At 45.2% G+C, this 14,562-nt stretch overlaps 1 protein-coding gene across 4 annotated transcripts in view; it reads left to right on the top strand.

Moving 5' to 3' along the window:
* Window positions 1-14,562, top strand: part of LOC142483298 (importin-8-like) — a 101,444-nt gene that overhangs the window by 45,232 nt on the left and 41,650 nt on the right. For 3 of the 4 annotated variants that reach the window (XM_075583399.1, XM_075583401.1, XM_075583398.1), the window contains 3 exons: window positions 1,440-1,565; window positions 1,730-1,796; window positions 13,064-13,189. In XM_075583399.1, coding sequence (XP_075439514.1) covers window positions 1,440-1,565; window positions 1,730-1,796; window positions 13,064-13,189 — 319 coding nt within the window. The remainder of the gene's footprint in view (window positions 1-1,439; window positions 1,566-1,729; window positions 1,797-13,063; window positions 13,190-14,562) is intronic. The other variant, XM_075583400.1, reaches the window with a different exon arrangement.

Here is a 14,562-nt window from a genome sequence, read left to right as displayed (position 1 = left end):
TTAGAATCGAGGAAATACGGTAGTACAAGAAGGTGAGAGTCAATAATGCAATGTGGGAATCTATGAACACTGACAGAGAAAAGAGTCTGTAAACATGAGCTTGTAAAGTCAATTCTAGGAGAGTGAACGCACAAGGTATAGTGGGGGACGAACTGGCTGGGCAGGGTGTAATGTTGGGCGAGGAGCTAGCAATGTATAATGCTAGGAGACTGACCAGATTGGTTCTTAAGCTGGTCTCCATGAGCAGTATGGGGCCAGCTTGGCTCTGCTTGTGTCAGTATGGGGGCAGGAGGATGTTGGATAGGCTTCCCTTAAGAATTGAACTTTCACGGCACCTTTTACATGTGTGTAAGGGATGTTGCAGGATGGATTTGACCTGGCTTTCAAGGGCAAGTTACGAGAAAGGTGCAGAGGCAAATACGTAGAGTAGAATACATTATTAATAATAATAGTAATGGCATGTTCTTGTATTGTGCTACTAGTTTTACGTAGCCTTTTAGAGACATTTTGCAGGCACAGGTCCCTGCCCCATGGAGCTTTCACTCTATGTTTTTGGTGCCTGAGGCACAGGGAGATAAAGTGACTTGCCCAAGGTCACAAGGAGCTGACACAGGTTCCCCTTCTTAAAACTTGGTGCTAGTCAGTGTCTTTACTCACTGAGCCACTCCTACATTGGCATATACTCAGTGGCTAAACTACTGCTGCCTTTAGAAATGTTAACCCTTTAGTTACAGCAGACGTCTATAACATATGGTACTGTATGGGATCGAAAAACACGTTTATGTTGGGTATAGTCAATGCAATGCATATTGGAGTCCAGTAAAAACATTCTCTGCAATGCATGTCGTTTTGGAATCATAATGTGATATTGAAGTGATTTCAATCTTGGAATTCTGGGAAAAATAACTGGATATTTTAGCATCCATCACATCACCTACTTACTGCCTGTCCCGTCCATCACGGACATCACCATTATTCCAAACACTCAGGAATATCTCATACTTTACAGCAGGAGTGTCCAACTGCAGTCCTCAAGGGTCACCAACAGGTCAGGAATTAAGGATATCCCTGCTTCAGCATAGGTGGCTCAGTCAACAACTGAGCCACTGATTGAGCCCACCTGTGCTGAAATGGATATCCTTAAATGCTGACCTGTAGATGGCCCTAGAGGACCTGAGTTGGCCATCCCTGCTGCTTTACAGCAAGGGTTTATATTTGATTCATCAGCTTCTATTTTAGGAGTCTTAGTGCTTGTTTTATCCATCTTGTGCATCTCAATCTTCTAAGGCAAATATGTGAAAGCTCTTGATGCAAAATCTAAATGTGTGATAAGCCGCATTATGCCTCCATTTAATTTACCTCCTGGTTATCCAATTACGCTGCAGTGATATTAGTCTTCACATCTTGACACCAGTGTGACACTGTGTCTTTCTTTCAAGGCTGACATATTTGTCAAGGTTCTTCAGAGTGAGGAGTATGAAGAGGTGGAGGATAAGACAGTGATGGCCATGGGCATCCTGCACACAATCGATATTGTCCTGACCGTGGTGGAGGATTACAAGGAGGTGAGTGCACTCTGCTACTGCCTTTAACTGCTCTCTGCTGAGTGATCCCGCATAGCACCTTCTCTTTTCTTCCACTGTCTGCTGTGTTTGTTTGTGCCTGGAAATTATTCTTTACTGGGAGACCTTTTATTTTCGGTATTGTAGCCTCTTTTGTTTTTTTTCAGGTAAAACAGCAGTTGGAGGAAATATGTTTACAGATCATTGGCCTTGTTTTGCAGAAACACATCATAGGTATCTTTCAAATATTCATGTTTTAAATAACAGGACTCATGAGCCTGGCTGGCCTTTATGCACAAACCCAGGGTTTGTTTGGTTTCCAAACATTGGTTTACTACACATACACTGCATATAATATTTTTTTTTGTTATAGATCTAGCAGGGGTGGCAATTTTTGGGGGTTGGAGGGCCACTTGACAAACTTGCGTAAACTTTGCGGGCTGCAAACATAATGTAGAATCTACACAAAGTCTGGGGTCCGCAAAGTTTATCATGGCTCCCCTTCTCGCAACCGGCATTTCACCTACCCACCTCACGCTCTGCCTCACTTTCTCACTCACTTTCCCCCTTCTCTTTTAATAATAACTCTTATTTTTTTTTTTTTTTTTTTTAATCTTCCCTCTTTGCTCCTCACTCTGATTCCCTGTTCCTCACTTGCTCCCCTTGCTCCTTCCTCCTCCTTGCTCCCCTTCCTCCTCCTCGCTCACCCTCTTTCTCCCTCACTGTCCTTCAATCTCCCTCCTCTCTCCGACTTCCCTTCCCCCTCTCCTCCGGTCTCTACGTGGGGTGCGGGCAACGGAGGCAGCAGCAGATGCTCTGCGTGCGGAGGTGACGGCACTCTGGCTGGATGCCCACCCATCATACGGTGATTTGTGGAAGTTGGGCACGACTTTCAGTCCATCCTAACTTCCATTTTAGGACCACCTGGGTGGTCTCCAGCCATGCTGCTGTCTCAGCTGCCGAGCTGCTGCTGCTGCTGCCACTGACGCTGCCTCAGTCGCCCGCACCACAGGCAATCATCCGACCTGCAGGCTGCACTTTGCCCACCCCTGCTCTAGAGGAAGAGAAATCTTTCCCGTCACTCTCCACGGCAAGCAAATTCTGCATCATCCCTGCTGTTACAATAAAGAATATATTTTCGGCAGGTGACATTTCTTCAGCCTTGGTTGGTAATTCCATAGAGCAAGAATCTACCCTGTAATATTTTTTTTTTGAATTTTTTATTTTTGTATTGTTTGATATAGGTGTATGTGTTTTTTTTTTTTTTTTATAAAATGTTTTACCAGGAAGTAATACATTGTGAGTTACCTCTCGTTTTCATGTATGTCCTGGGCATAGAGTTAAGATGACATGGTTACAAATACAGTTACATAAGTATATTGTAATACTATTGCCTTTTAGCTGTTTAATTTTCAAAAGTAATAAAACAAGGGATAAATGCTGCACACCACAATGTAATAAAGAAATTGATACAGTTACTGGTGCTCCCTTCAATGTACGATCGGCTGCGTCCAATCCACGGCATACAAGAAAAATAGGAGATGGGGCACACGGATTTCAAAAATAATGAAAATGTATTAAAGCATACATTTATTAAAGCACATGCTTTAATAAATTTTCATTATTTTTGAAATCCGTGTGCCCCATCTCCTATTTTTCTTATTTTCAAAAGTAAACCGTTCAGATTTGATTAGTATTTCCTCTTACGGCAGACCTTCCAGCAATCTGACTCGACTCAACTACTTTTAGGTTTTCTTAGTTTATAATCTGTAGTTTAGTTCTGATATATCCTTTTTAACGAATGTGTTCTAAGAATATTGTAGCTTGAGTATGGTGTATTCTTCCTGGAGATTTAGAATGGTCAAAATCAGTGTCTGCTTCCCCTATCCATACACCGGTCATGCCATTCTATATTGGAAAAAATGTGTTGTATGGTGCTCTAAAGAAAAAAATCGTAGTCAAAAATGGAATAGTATCTGGAAAAACAACCCTATATTGTATATGTGTCCAATAGGATGTAACCTGGTAGAAAATAATCCCACATAGCAAAGCGGTAAGGATAAAATCATATACACCTGCCGGTGACCAGTAGATAAGACATCCTATAACTTTACTGGACAAATGAATGAATGGTGTCAAACTGGATTAAACTCACTTGGGATAGTTGTCCACGATGAGCAGCAAGTCCAATGTATCCAGTGACCCAGGGTTGGATGTGCCTCCGTTTGAAGATGAATATCGGAGAAAGAGGGCTGGAAAACGAAGCACTATATCCAGTGCTGATGATGCAGCAATAAACCACCAGGAATGCGTTCCCATAAAATAAAGCTTGGATCAAAAATATGGTACAAAACACACCAACGCGTTTCGGACTATGAATAGTCCTTTATCAAGGTGAATACACAAACAACATAAGGAGTGCAATTTATACTGATCGCGGCACCAATTGCGTTGACTTCCCGGTGTGACGCGGGCACAAGACCTGTGTCGTGGCACCAATTGCATTGACTTCTGGGTGTATCATGTGACGCTAGCACATGACCCACGACCGGTAGACGCAGCACAAATGCATAGCCCATACCAGCGTGTGGCGTCACCGCGCAGGGGGACCAGAGGGGCGTGGCATGCTTGTCAAAGAAAGAACACGCAATGCCAAAACAAACCCCTGAGTCCGTATGGTGGAAAAGGCGCGTGACGTCACCACGTCGATTGGCACGTGACAGAACGTCACAATGCATTGTGCTGCTAGGCAACATGACCCCCACGGGTCAGAACCAGAAGAAACAAGTAAAACAAAACTTTATTAACATTAAACTATAACACTCTCAATGGTTACCTTTATGGATACACAAAGACATGTAAATAAAATCAAGTTACAAAAAATAAGATTAAAAACAATGAGTGATACTCAAATTACAACCTCAGATATTGGGTATCCATAAATCGTAATTACGAATCGTGCATTGCTTGTAATGGTTATGAAGAACATGAATATAAAGATGTTAAATAAAATAAGGTTACATGTAAATATAAACAGAACCTGTCACATAACATACATAAAGTTAATCAAAACCCCTGGAGAACAGAAAGTAAGTGAACAGAGACTGGGATGCGACTGATATCATTTTATAATTTTAGCTAAACCCATTGTTATTAAATACACAATAGATAATTGATTAACATATTATAACTCACAAGCATCAAATAGATGTACAGTTAATTATTATCCAGACAACCTGTGCTGTTGCCAATAACATAATACCAAGAGACCTTATGGAGAAACACTTTCAAATATCAAATAGAAGAGGCCCTATATCCCAGTCTGAATTCAGACCATGAGGGATACGGGTTTGTAAAGTAAAGATCCAATAGAGTTCTCTTCTATTAAGGATATTTAATCTGTTGCCTCCTCTAATCGGACAAGGTACATGTTCAATACCCAAAAATGACATGTTTTTTACATCGCCCATACCGCAATTGCTAAAATGTTGGGAAAATGTTGTACCATATTTTTGATCCATTAAAATAGCTTTATTTTATGGGAACGCATTCCTGGTGGTTTATTGCTGCATCATCAGCACTGGATATAGTGGTTCGTTTTTCCATCCCTCTTTCCATGCCATTCTATAGATCACCACTACTCTAAGTTTTCTTTTGGGGATATCTCCTTCAAAACGGGAAATGACTTGGATTAATGTCTTGTATATAATGTATAACCCTGTTCACTTGATGTAACTATGTATTTGTAACCATGTATTTCACATCATAACTCTGTGCCTAGGACATACTTGAAAACAAGAGGTAACGCTCAGTGTATTACTTCCTGGTAAAACATTTTATAAATAAATAAATCCAGTAACCACCAATTTTTTTCCTTCTGTCTATCTCTCTCCCACGGCAAATGAAATTCCAGTGCTTACCTAGGCTAATTTTTAGATCAGCGTATGCCATATACACACAGATCTTTTCTTGGTACAGTACGCTAAAGTATATTGGATTCTGCCTTTGAATTTTCTATGACCTTATTGCCAGGTATGCAGGGAATTATGGTTGACAAGTTCCTGACCCACCATTTAGTTTACCAAAATCAATCCTTACGTTCTCCTTTACTCGCTGTTGCACACTTCCCACCCAACCTCTCTCTAATTTTTCAAACACCTTGGATATGGACTTGCCCTATTCTGAAGTGTATGACACTGCACGCTTTAATCACCTCTCTCCAGAGCAAACTCTGAGTAGAGTTATGCATGCCTAATATTTATACAGTACTAGTATCCGTAATTCTAATTTATCGCTCCTCTTTCTATGCCACTAGGAATTGAAGGGAAAAAGCCCTGCCCAGTTGGGGGGTGGAGGTTTCATCTTTTAACAAATGAGAACCCAGCACCCTTTATATGGCTCCCTGCTCTCCTTTAAACCCCCATTTTTAGTTGTAACTGTCAAGGGGGTAGATTTGTTCCTCACAGGGTTTATTTTTTGGTACACTTTGCCTTTTGGTCTTCCCTGTTGCTAAGCAAAAGAGAAGATTTGGTTCCCTAGTGCCAAGATGCATCCGTCTGGTCAGTGGGGAAGAAGCGGATGTGTAGGGATGTAGTCAGGTTTACTGTCCCTGTGACTGCGAGAAATTACGTGTAAATCCCCAGCATTTATTTGCATTTTTGCGAACACAGTGACTTAGCTTCAAAACTGGAGTTTAGAGTCGGCCATAGTACTTTGCAGGAACAGGTAGGCGGTGCTAGTGTGTCTTAAATGTAAATTCAATGTAAGCCTTCCCTTATTCCCGTTCATTTCATACGAGATGATATATCTCATTTTATTTCAATGTAACCTACCACTTCTTCCCCTAAACTTCAGAAGACTTAAAAGTATTTTTAAAGTATGGCATGGTTTTATTAGAGTATAGGGAATGACAGTTTAAGGACAAGTAACAAAGACTTTGAATTATTTCAATCATTTTCAATTCTCTTACAAAAAAACTGTTGTCTTCAACGGATCGTCTTCTTTTAAAAAAAAATATTTTTATAGGTGATCATCATAAGAACCACAGAATCCATATTTAGTGTCCTGGAACTAGATTCCATATTCCTCTGTCTCCCCTTTCAGTTTATGGGATTCATTTCTTCCTTGTTCAGTTGGCTGTTATTTCCCCTGTCCCAGCAGCTTGTTGTATGAGAACATGCAACATTATTGCTACATGTTGTTGTTTCCTTAGACATTTCTGTGAGTTGCTATAGCAACCCCAGCCTTTCTCTCAAATGGGCTAGTCTGCTTTCTCCCCCTCTGCCTTGCCCACAGATGGTCTGTCCCCAGGCTATCTTGCTACCCAGAATACACTGGGGATTCCTTTTCCACCTTCTACACTGGCTGAGTGAGTACCCCTCCTGTAATTGCCCCAGTGGCAGGGCCGAATCCTTTTGACCTGCCCTTAACTACAAAGCACCCACAGAGAGACATTACACCAACATCTCTTCCACAAGTGCCTGTCTTTATTGCTGCTTTCCCTAAATAAAGTGAAGAAAAGATACAGGACTTGTTGTGCTTTAGAAAGAGGGCCGAGTTGAACCTATCTGGGCGAATCATCCTACACATGACCCTGGCCTCCAGAATAGTGAAAAGGAAGACCGTGTGTTTTGGAAATATACATACAGGAGCTGCTACTCTAAGACTTTATGCTAACACAGTACAGTCACTGCACACAGCCTGCAGCAGCCTTTCAAACAGCAAGCAGCTTGCACTGCACACAAGCCTACAAACTCAGTCAAGGCAGCAGCACTGCACTCAGACTGCAATATACACAGAACTTTGATTGTCTTTTCTCTGTTTGAGCCACTCTCTGCACAGCTCCATAGTGAAGAGCTACCATCTCACCTACCCCTGCGCATGTCTCCTGGCTGACGCCACCAAGGGCCACGCCACCGGACACCCGCCAGGACACGGTTCAGAGCCACCGGACACCTGTGAGTACAGCCACCCCTACGCTGAACGCTGCAGGACACCGCTCGGCATCATCTGAGACAGTCGCCCATCTCTGACACAGGTAAAAGACCACACGCCACACGCACTGGCTAAAGGCCTACACACACCTACAGCATGGCAGAACTCAGAGCCTCACCTGATATCACACAGGAGAGTGATCACTCGGACACAGAGACCACTGCGCAACTGCAACAGGCGCAGGCAGACGCAAGGCCTAAACGGACAGTCACAGTGACACAAAAGCCCCGCGAAAAATATGAGACTGACATTGAAGCGCACCGTGCTAAATTAGAGTTGGCCTGGGAAACAACCACACTTGGGATATGCAATGTCGCCGGCGCTGGTAACTATGTACAACAGCTCAAGCAGGCAATAACTCAATTGAAGATAGATCACTTGCGCTATCAAGCAGTGTCACAGGCATTTTTCACCTATCTAACAAGAACTAACACGGAAGATAGCCTGCGAGAACGCGACCTGCAAAAGGCGATCGACCTAGAACGTGATGGCATCATGCAGACCACCATGACGGACGCCCAAAGCGAGAGAAAAGAGCTCCTCCTGGAGACTGCGTCACAGCGCTCAAGCACATCCAGACACTCATCAAGGTCAGCAAGATCAGCGCAATCTAACGCATCCAGTGCAAGCACAAACCCAAGGCGCGAGCCGCCGCAGAGGCCGCACGTGCCAGGGCTGAATATAGTCGAAGAGAGGCAACCGTAAGAGCAGGAAGAGCGCGCATAGAAGAGGAGCAGACAGCCGGCGCTAATGCCGCAGCCACCACGCGTAGGAAAGCCGAATTCGATGCGGAACTAGTGGCACTTAATCAAAAGAAAGAAGCCGCCACCGCCATAGCCCAAGCTGAAGTCCTAGAAGCAGCCGCGCAACAGGACAGCGGGGAGCAACCGTACAGACGGATAGCCTCAGAGGATCCAGCCCAACGCACTGAAGACTACGTAAGGAGCCTCTTCAGTGTAAACACCAGCGCACCATCTCAACACGGAGGGAGTGACTCCACAGACACCGAAGACTTGCTAGGTCCATGAGGAGAAGACGCTGTTCCTTCAGTGGGACATGCTGCCTGGGATAGCCACAGCCGCAACAGCGATCCACACGCCAGCGCGCACACGGATGCACCACAACAGGCTCGCAATCCAGGTACACCCACACAGGAGAACACAGCCCCTCACACTGACCAGCAGCCATCACACGTCCACGCCAAGGAAGAGGCGACCGCACGGACCCTCCCAGCAACTACCTCAGAACGCGACCAACATGCCGATGCCTCCGGCGTGACCTGGTGCAAACAGGACTCATCGGCTTCGACGAGCGCCCTGAGAACTACCGGATGTGGAAGTTCACGTTCAACAGCTTGGGCTTCTCGGCAATGGAAGAGCTCAACCAGCTATTCAAGTTCCTGGGGAACGAATCCAGGGAGCACGCAAAGAGACTTCGGTCAGCAAACGCGAACCAACCCCAAGTAGGCCTTGACCTAGTGTGGGAAAGGCTAGAAGAGTGCTACGGTAGCCCCGAAGCAGTCGAGGATTCGCTCTTCAAAAGAGTCGACAGCTTCCCCAAGATCACAACTAGAGACTACTCGAAGTTACGAGAGCTCGGAGACCTGCTGCAAGAGCTGGAGTTTGCAAGGAAAGACCATTCCTTAACAGGTCTCAACGTCTTGGACTCAGCTCGTGGAGTGAGACCCATCTTGGAGAAGCTACCCTACAACCTCCAAGAAAAATGGATTTCCCAAGGCTCCAAATACAAAAGGGAGAAGCAAGTCGCCTTCCCCCCCATTCTCATTCTTCTTGAGCTTCATTCGCGAAGCGGCAAGGACAAGGAACGATCCCAGTTTCATCTTAGGTGCGCAAACCACACACAGTGCGAGCTGCCTGAGGAATGAGAGACCAGTGGCGAGATACGGTAACACTCAAACGCCCATCTCGGTCCACAGGACGGACGTGCCTCCCACGACCCAAACTACTCCCGATCAGTCGGTCGCCAGAGACGAGGAACCAAGGGACCCAAACAGGGAATGTCCCATACACAAGAAGCCACACCCACTTAACAAGTGCTTTGGGTTCAGTATGAAGTCCCTAGAGGAACGTAAGAGGTTACTTGGAGAATTCAGAGTTTGCTTCAGATGCTGCGGTTCCACGACTCACCTAGCCAGAGACTCTAAAGAAGAAATCAAATGTACAGTGTGCAAAAGTGACAAGCACGTAACATCTTTACATCCAGAGGCGCTGACACTCCACCAACTCAACAACCCATCCTCCGTAGCGGAGCATGGCGGGGAGGAAGGAGGAGAGACAACATCCGTCACGTCTCGGCGCACTGAGGTTTGCGGAAAAGAAAGTGACAAAATGTCCTGCTCCAAAATATGCCTTGTTGCAGTGCACCCCCAGTGTCAACCTGAGAAGGCTATTCGAATGTATGCAATCCTCGACGACCAAAGCAACAGATCATTGGCGAAGACAGAGTTCTTCAACCTATTCAACTTACAAGACAATGCCTCACCCTACACCCTCAGAACCTGTGCAGGGTCAACAGGGAGAAGAGCAAGCGGTTACGTCATATGTTCAGTGGATAACAGAATGAAGATGGCTCCCCCCACACATCACGTGCAACCACATGGCCACAAACAGGGACGAGATTCCCACACCAGACGTGGCACGCCATTACCCGCACCTCAGAGGAATAGCCAACGACATCCCGCCGGTAGAACAAGGCGCCAAGATCTTGCTGCTGCTCGGTAGGGACATCTTGAGGATACATAAAGTCTGTAATCAGCATAACGGACTCCACAACGCACCATACGCCCAAAGACTTGACCTAGGTTGGGTGATAGTGGGCAACGCGTGCACTGACAAAGAGCACGGACAAGACTATGTTGACGCCCGCAGAACGGTGATAACAGAATGTGGACACACATCCCTCTCTGAACCATGTGTTGGCCATCTCCAAGTGACAGGAGGGCCAAGTGAAGAGAAGAGACAAGGTCATACCCTTGATCGACAAGAACATCCTTACATCAAGGGGATGTGACAATGGCCTAGGATGCTTAGTGGTTCAGACAACCAAGGATGATGAGTCGACTCCACTGAAGGAAGAAAGTAACCTCCCAAAGGTGACCAACAAAGGGATCGTCCAAAAGACAATAAACAAGCGGACGATCCTCCCGCGGGCAATGGCACGGCTAAGATGTACAGTTGTTCCTCTCCACTGAGTAACAAGCGACAAAGCAGCCAGCTGTCACGGCTGGCATAGCCGCAAAAGATTGCGCCCTACAGGTGAAGCCACAGTGTCAAAAAGACTGTCCTCTCACACGTCAAAGAGACAGTCGCAGAGTCATTTCACAAAGGAATTTACAAGGACAAAAGAGACTGCTGTTCGTCATGTCCAGGGAGAGAACAACCTCCTAACGGCAGTTAACAAAGAGGCACAAAAGATGATGGCAAACGCCAACCTAAGATTGCACAAAATAGCTGCCAATAGTGCCATAGTGATGAAGTCGTTCCACGCAGATGATCGCGCAAACGAACTCAAGAATTTGGACCTGGGGGCCGACACGCCTCCCATACAGCGGAGCCTGGGAATTAGCTGGAATCTTAAAACAGATACATTTATGTTCCAGGTAGCCATCGAGGAAAAACCCTACACACAACGCGGAGTCCTGTCCACTATTGACAGTCCTTACAACCCGCTAGGATTTGTAACTCCTGTCACTATACAAGGCAAGTCTCTCCTCAGAGAAATGTCCTTCGAGAAGCAGGACTGGGACACCCCACTACCTCCAGAAAGACGGAAAGAGTGGGAAACGTGGAAGTATTCCTTGAAGACTCTTGAACATCTTCAGATCCCACACACTCGCCTATATCTCTCACCGCTACACACAGCAAAGAGCTTTGCCTGTTCTCAGATACCTCCACAAAGGCCATGGCAGCGGTGGCCTACCTAAAAACCACGGGCGTGGGTGGCAGTTACCATATCAGGTTCATCCTTGGCAAGGCTAAGCTGGCGCCACAACCCGACCACACTATACCCAGACTCGAGCTATGTGGCGCAGTGTTAGCGGCAGAACTGGCAGAACTTTTCGAAAACGAGATGGACTGCAAACCAGATGCTGTCAGATTCTACACAGATAGCAAGGTGGTACTGGGCTACATATGCAACAAGAAAAGAAGATTCTACGTATACGCGACCAACCGTGGAGAAAGAATCAGGAAGTCGACCCAACATGGAATTGTTAAAACCTTTTTAAGGCCCACCACAGAGATTATCCTCCTAATGCCTAAATCGAACTATAACAAGGAAGAACTGACTACCAGTTCTGTGGACTCTGAGAGACATTGTGGTGCATCAAGCTAACCTAGAGCTGTGCATTCGCTTACCGAGATGGCAAAGGACTTCAAGCTGGTGGTACAGGCCAGTATCCCATCGTTATGTGCAGTGTTCGACAAACCTACACATTTGCTCGCCCCGGGCGAGTGGATTTAACCCCCGGGCGAGTAAATATTGGCCCAAGCAGCACACGTTTGGTACTAGGTGGCGAGTAGATTTTTTTGTGATTTGTCAACCACTGGTTATGTGGACATGAATTTTGCATTGTTATGTTATATTGTTCATATGTTCCACATATACCTAGAATATAGTGGTATCTCCAGATACCAGACGGGGAGTGTCCTGGAACTAGATTCCATATTCCTCTGTCTCCCCTTTCAGTTTATGGGATTCATTTCTCCTTTGTTCAGTTGGCTGTTATTTCCCCTGTCCCAGCAGCTTGCTGTATGAGAACATGCAACATTATTGCTACATGTTGTTGTTTCCTTAGACATTTCTGTGAGTTGCTATAGCAACCCCAGCCTTTCTCTCTAATGGGCTAGTCTGCTTTCTCCCCCTCTGCCTTGCCCACAGATGGTCTGTCCCCCAGCTATCTTGCTACCCAGAATACATTGGGGCTTCCTTTTCCACCTTCTACACTGGCTGAGTGAGTACCCCTCCTGTAATTGCTCCAGTGGCAGGGCCGAATCCTTTTCACCTGCCTTTAACTACAAAGCACCCACAGAGAGACATTATTCAATCACCAACATCTCTTCCACAAGTGCCTGTCTTTATTGCTGCTTTCCCTAAATAAAGTGAAGAAAAGATACAGGACTTGTTGTGCTTTAGAAAGAGGGCCGAGTTGAACCTATCTGGGCTAATCATCCTACACATGACCCTGGCCTCCAGAATATTTAGAGACCAAGAAATGTTGCGTCCATCACATGTCTTTCAACTGCTGAGTCAGTCAGAAAGCACCCATGGAATGAGTTTGTTCTGCGACAGAAAGAAGGGATCTATTGATCTGTTGATTCTGTCCACAGGGTTACACAGATGGAACCTATGACCCATGAAAGCAGTCGCTGCAATGTGACACACTGATATAAACAGACGGGACTTCCTATTGACTTCTATAGCTAGGATTTGGTGAGATTAAAGTGTTAATTGGTTCTATCTTTGTGAATTCCTTTTATTTCTTGCAGAGTTTTATGAGGAGATCCTGTCTTTGGCATACAGTCTGACCAACCAGACCATCTCCTCTCAGATGTGGCAGCTTCTAGGCATCTTGTTTGAAGTCTTTCAGAGGGATTGCTATGAATACTTTACAGGTTCGAGATAATTCAGGTTTCGTTTATTTGCCCTTGTCTAGCTGATCAATTTTTTTTCTAAACTGTTTATTTGCAAGATTTCGGGCTTACAGAAGAGAAGGGTAATGGGACCCAACATAAATTATAGTAGTAAGATATTTATACAAAAAGACCAAGGGGAGGGTAAACGGGAAGGAAAAAGGGATAAAAACAAATCGGTCCAAGTAAGGCAGCGGCTTGTAGTATAAGTAAAAAGTGCCTCCTCGGGGCCTGATGAAGCTGCACATCGTGGTGTTTGTATGCGTGACCTACGGAATACTTGGCAGCAGAGACCCGTCCACCTTAAAGAGAGGAGTCACTTTTTTTACTTTTACTACAAGCTGGCAGGCTTCTGAGTCCTAATTTGGACCTAATTTGTCTGATATAAAGTCCGCATTGATGCTCGGGAGGACACTTCTTTCCCTGAGAGATGGTTAGAGTTGTTTCAAAATGGTGATGCTAAGAGACTCGCAAGTATTCTCAAATTTGAATTGTTTGCCTACCGCGCTGTCCCTTGCACTGAGACTTGCCTCTCTGAACCCCTAAATTACAATCGGGATGTAAAGACGTACTTTATTTGACTGTTTTCTTGTTTGGAATCATTCATCTTTTTAGTTTTCCTTCACGCATATCTGCAATCCACAATATTCTGGGTCAGTTTGAGTGACGTTATCCAGGCCAATTTCAATTTGCTATTCCCTACGAGGATGGCGGATGCATTTCCTTCCAAGGATCTGAGTCTTTATTCTGGTGGCCGTGCTGATATTACTTTCTTTCTTCTCTCTGGTTTATCGTCTTGCATGCACGGACGCTATATTTGGGTCTCCCATTATTGTTTGCAGTTGACACTTATGAGTTCTGTTATCGTGCTGTTTTTGTATGTATGTCTTTATATAGCGCTATTAATGTACGTAGCGCTTCACAGTAGTAATACAAACGGCAATCATATAAATAACAAAAAATATAAATAACACGATGGGAATAAGTGCTTCAGACATAAAAGTAACATTTAGGAAAAGGAGTCCCTGCTCCAAAGAGCTTACAATCAAATTGATTACAAGCAGTGGCTAAAAAGTCTTTAACATCACCTGCAGTACCCTCCGTTCGTTGATCCACGTGTAGTGAGTCAAACCGGCTTCTGCTGCGGACGTCAGGGAGATGTGCGCGCACAATCTCCTCCTGATACTCAAATCCCGCGGGAGTTGGCGGCCGGGGATGAGACTGGATAGTGTGGCGGATGACTCCTTCCTAATTTATCTATTGGCACTGGTCTATAAATGTGGTTTTGTATCAGTAAAGTGCTAACCCCTGAGGAAGTCGCATGCAGCGACGAAAGGCGTAGGGAAGGAGTCATA

Source organism: Ascaphus truei, unplaced genomic scaffold (genome assembly GCF_040206685.1).
Source record: "Ascaphus truei isolate aAscTru1 unplaced genomic scaffold, aAscTru1.hap1 HAP1_SCAFFOLD_317, whole genome shotgun sequence".
Classification (NCBI taxonomy): Eukaryota; Metazoa; Chordata; class Amphibia; order Anura; family Ascaphidae; genus Ascaphus; species Ascaphus truei.
The sequence above is the reverse complement of the archived record's forward strand: the minus strand, read 5'-3'. Positions and strand labels throughout refer to the sequence as shown.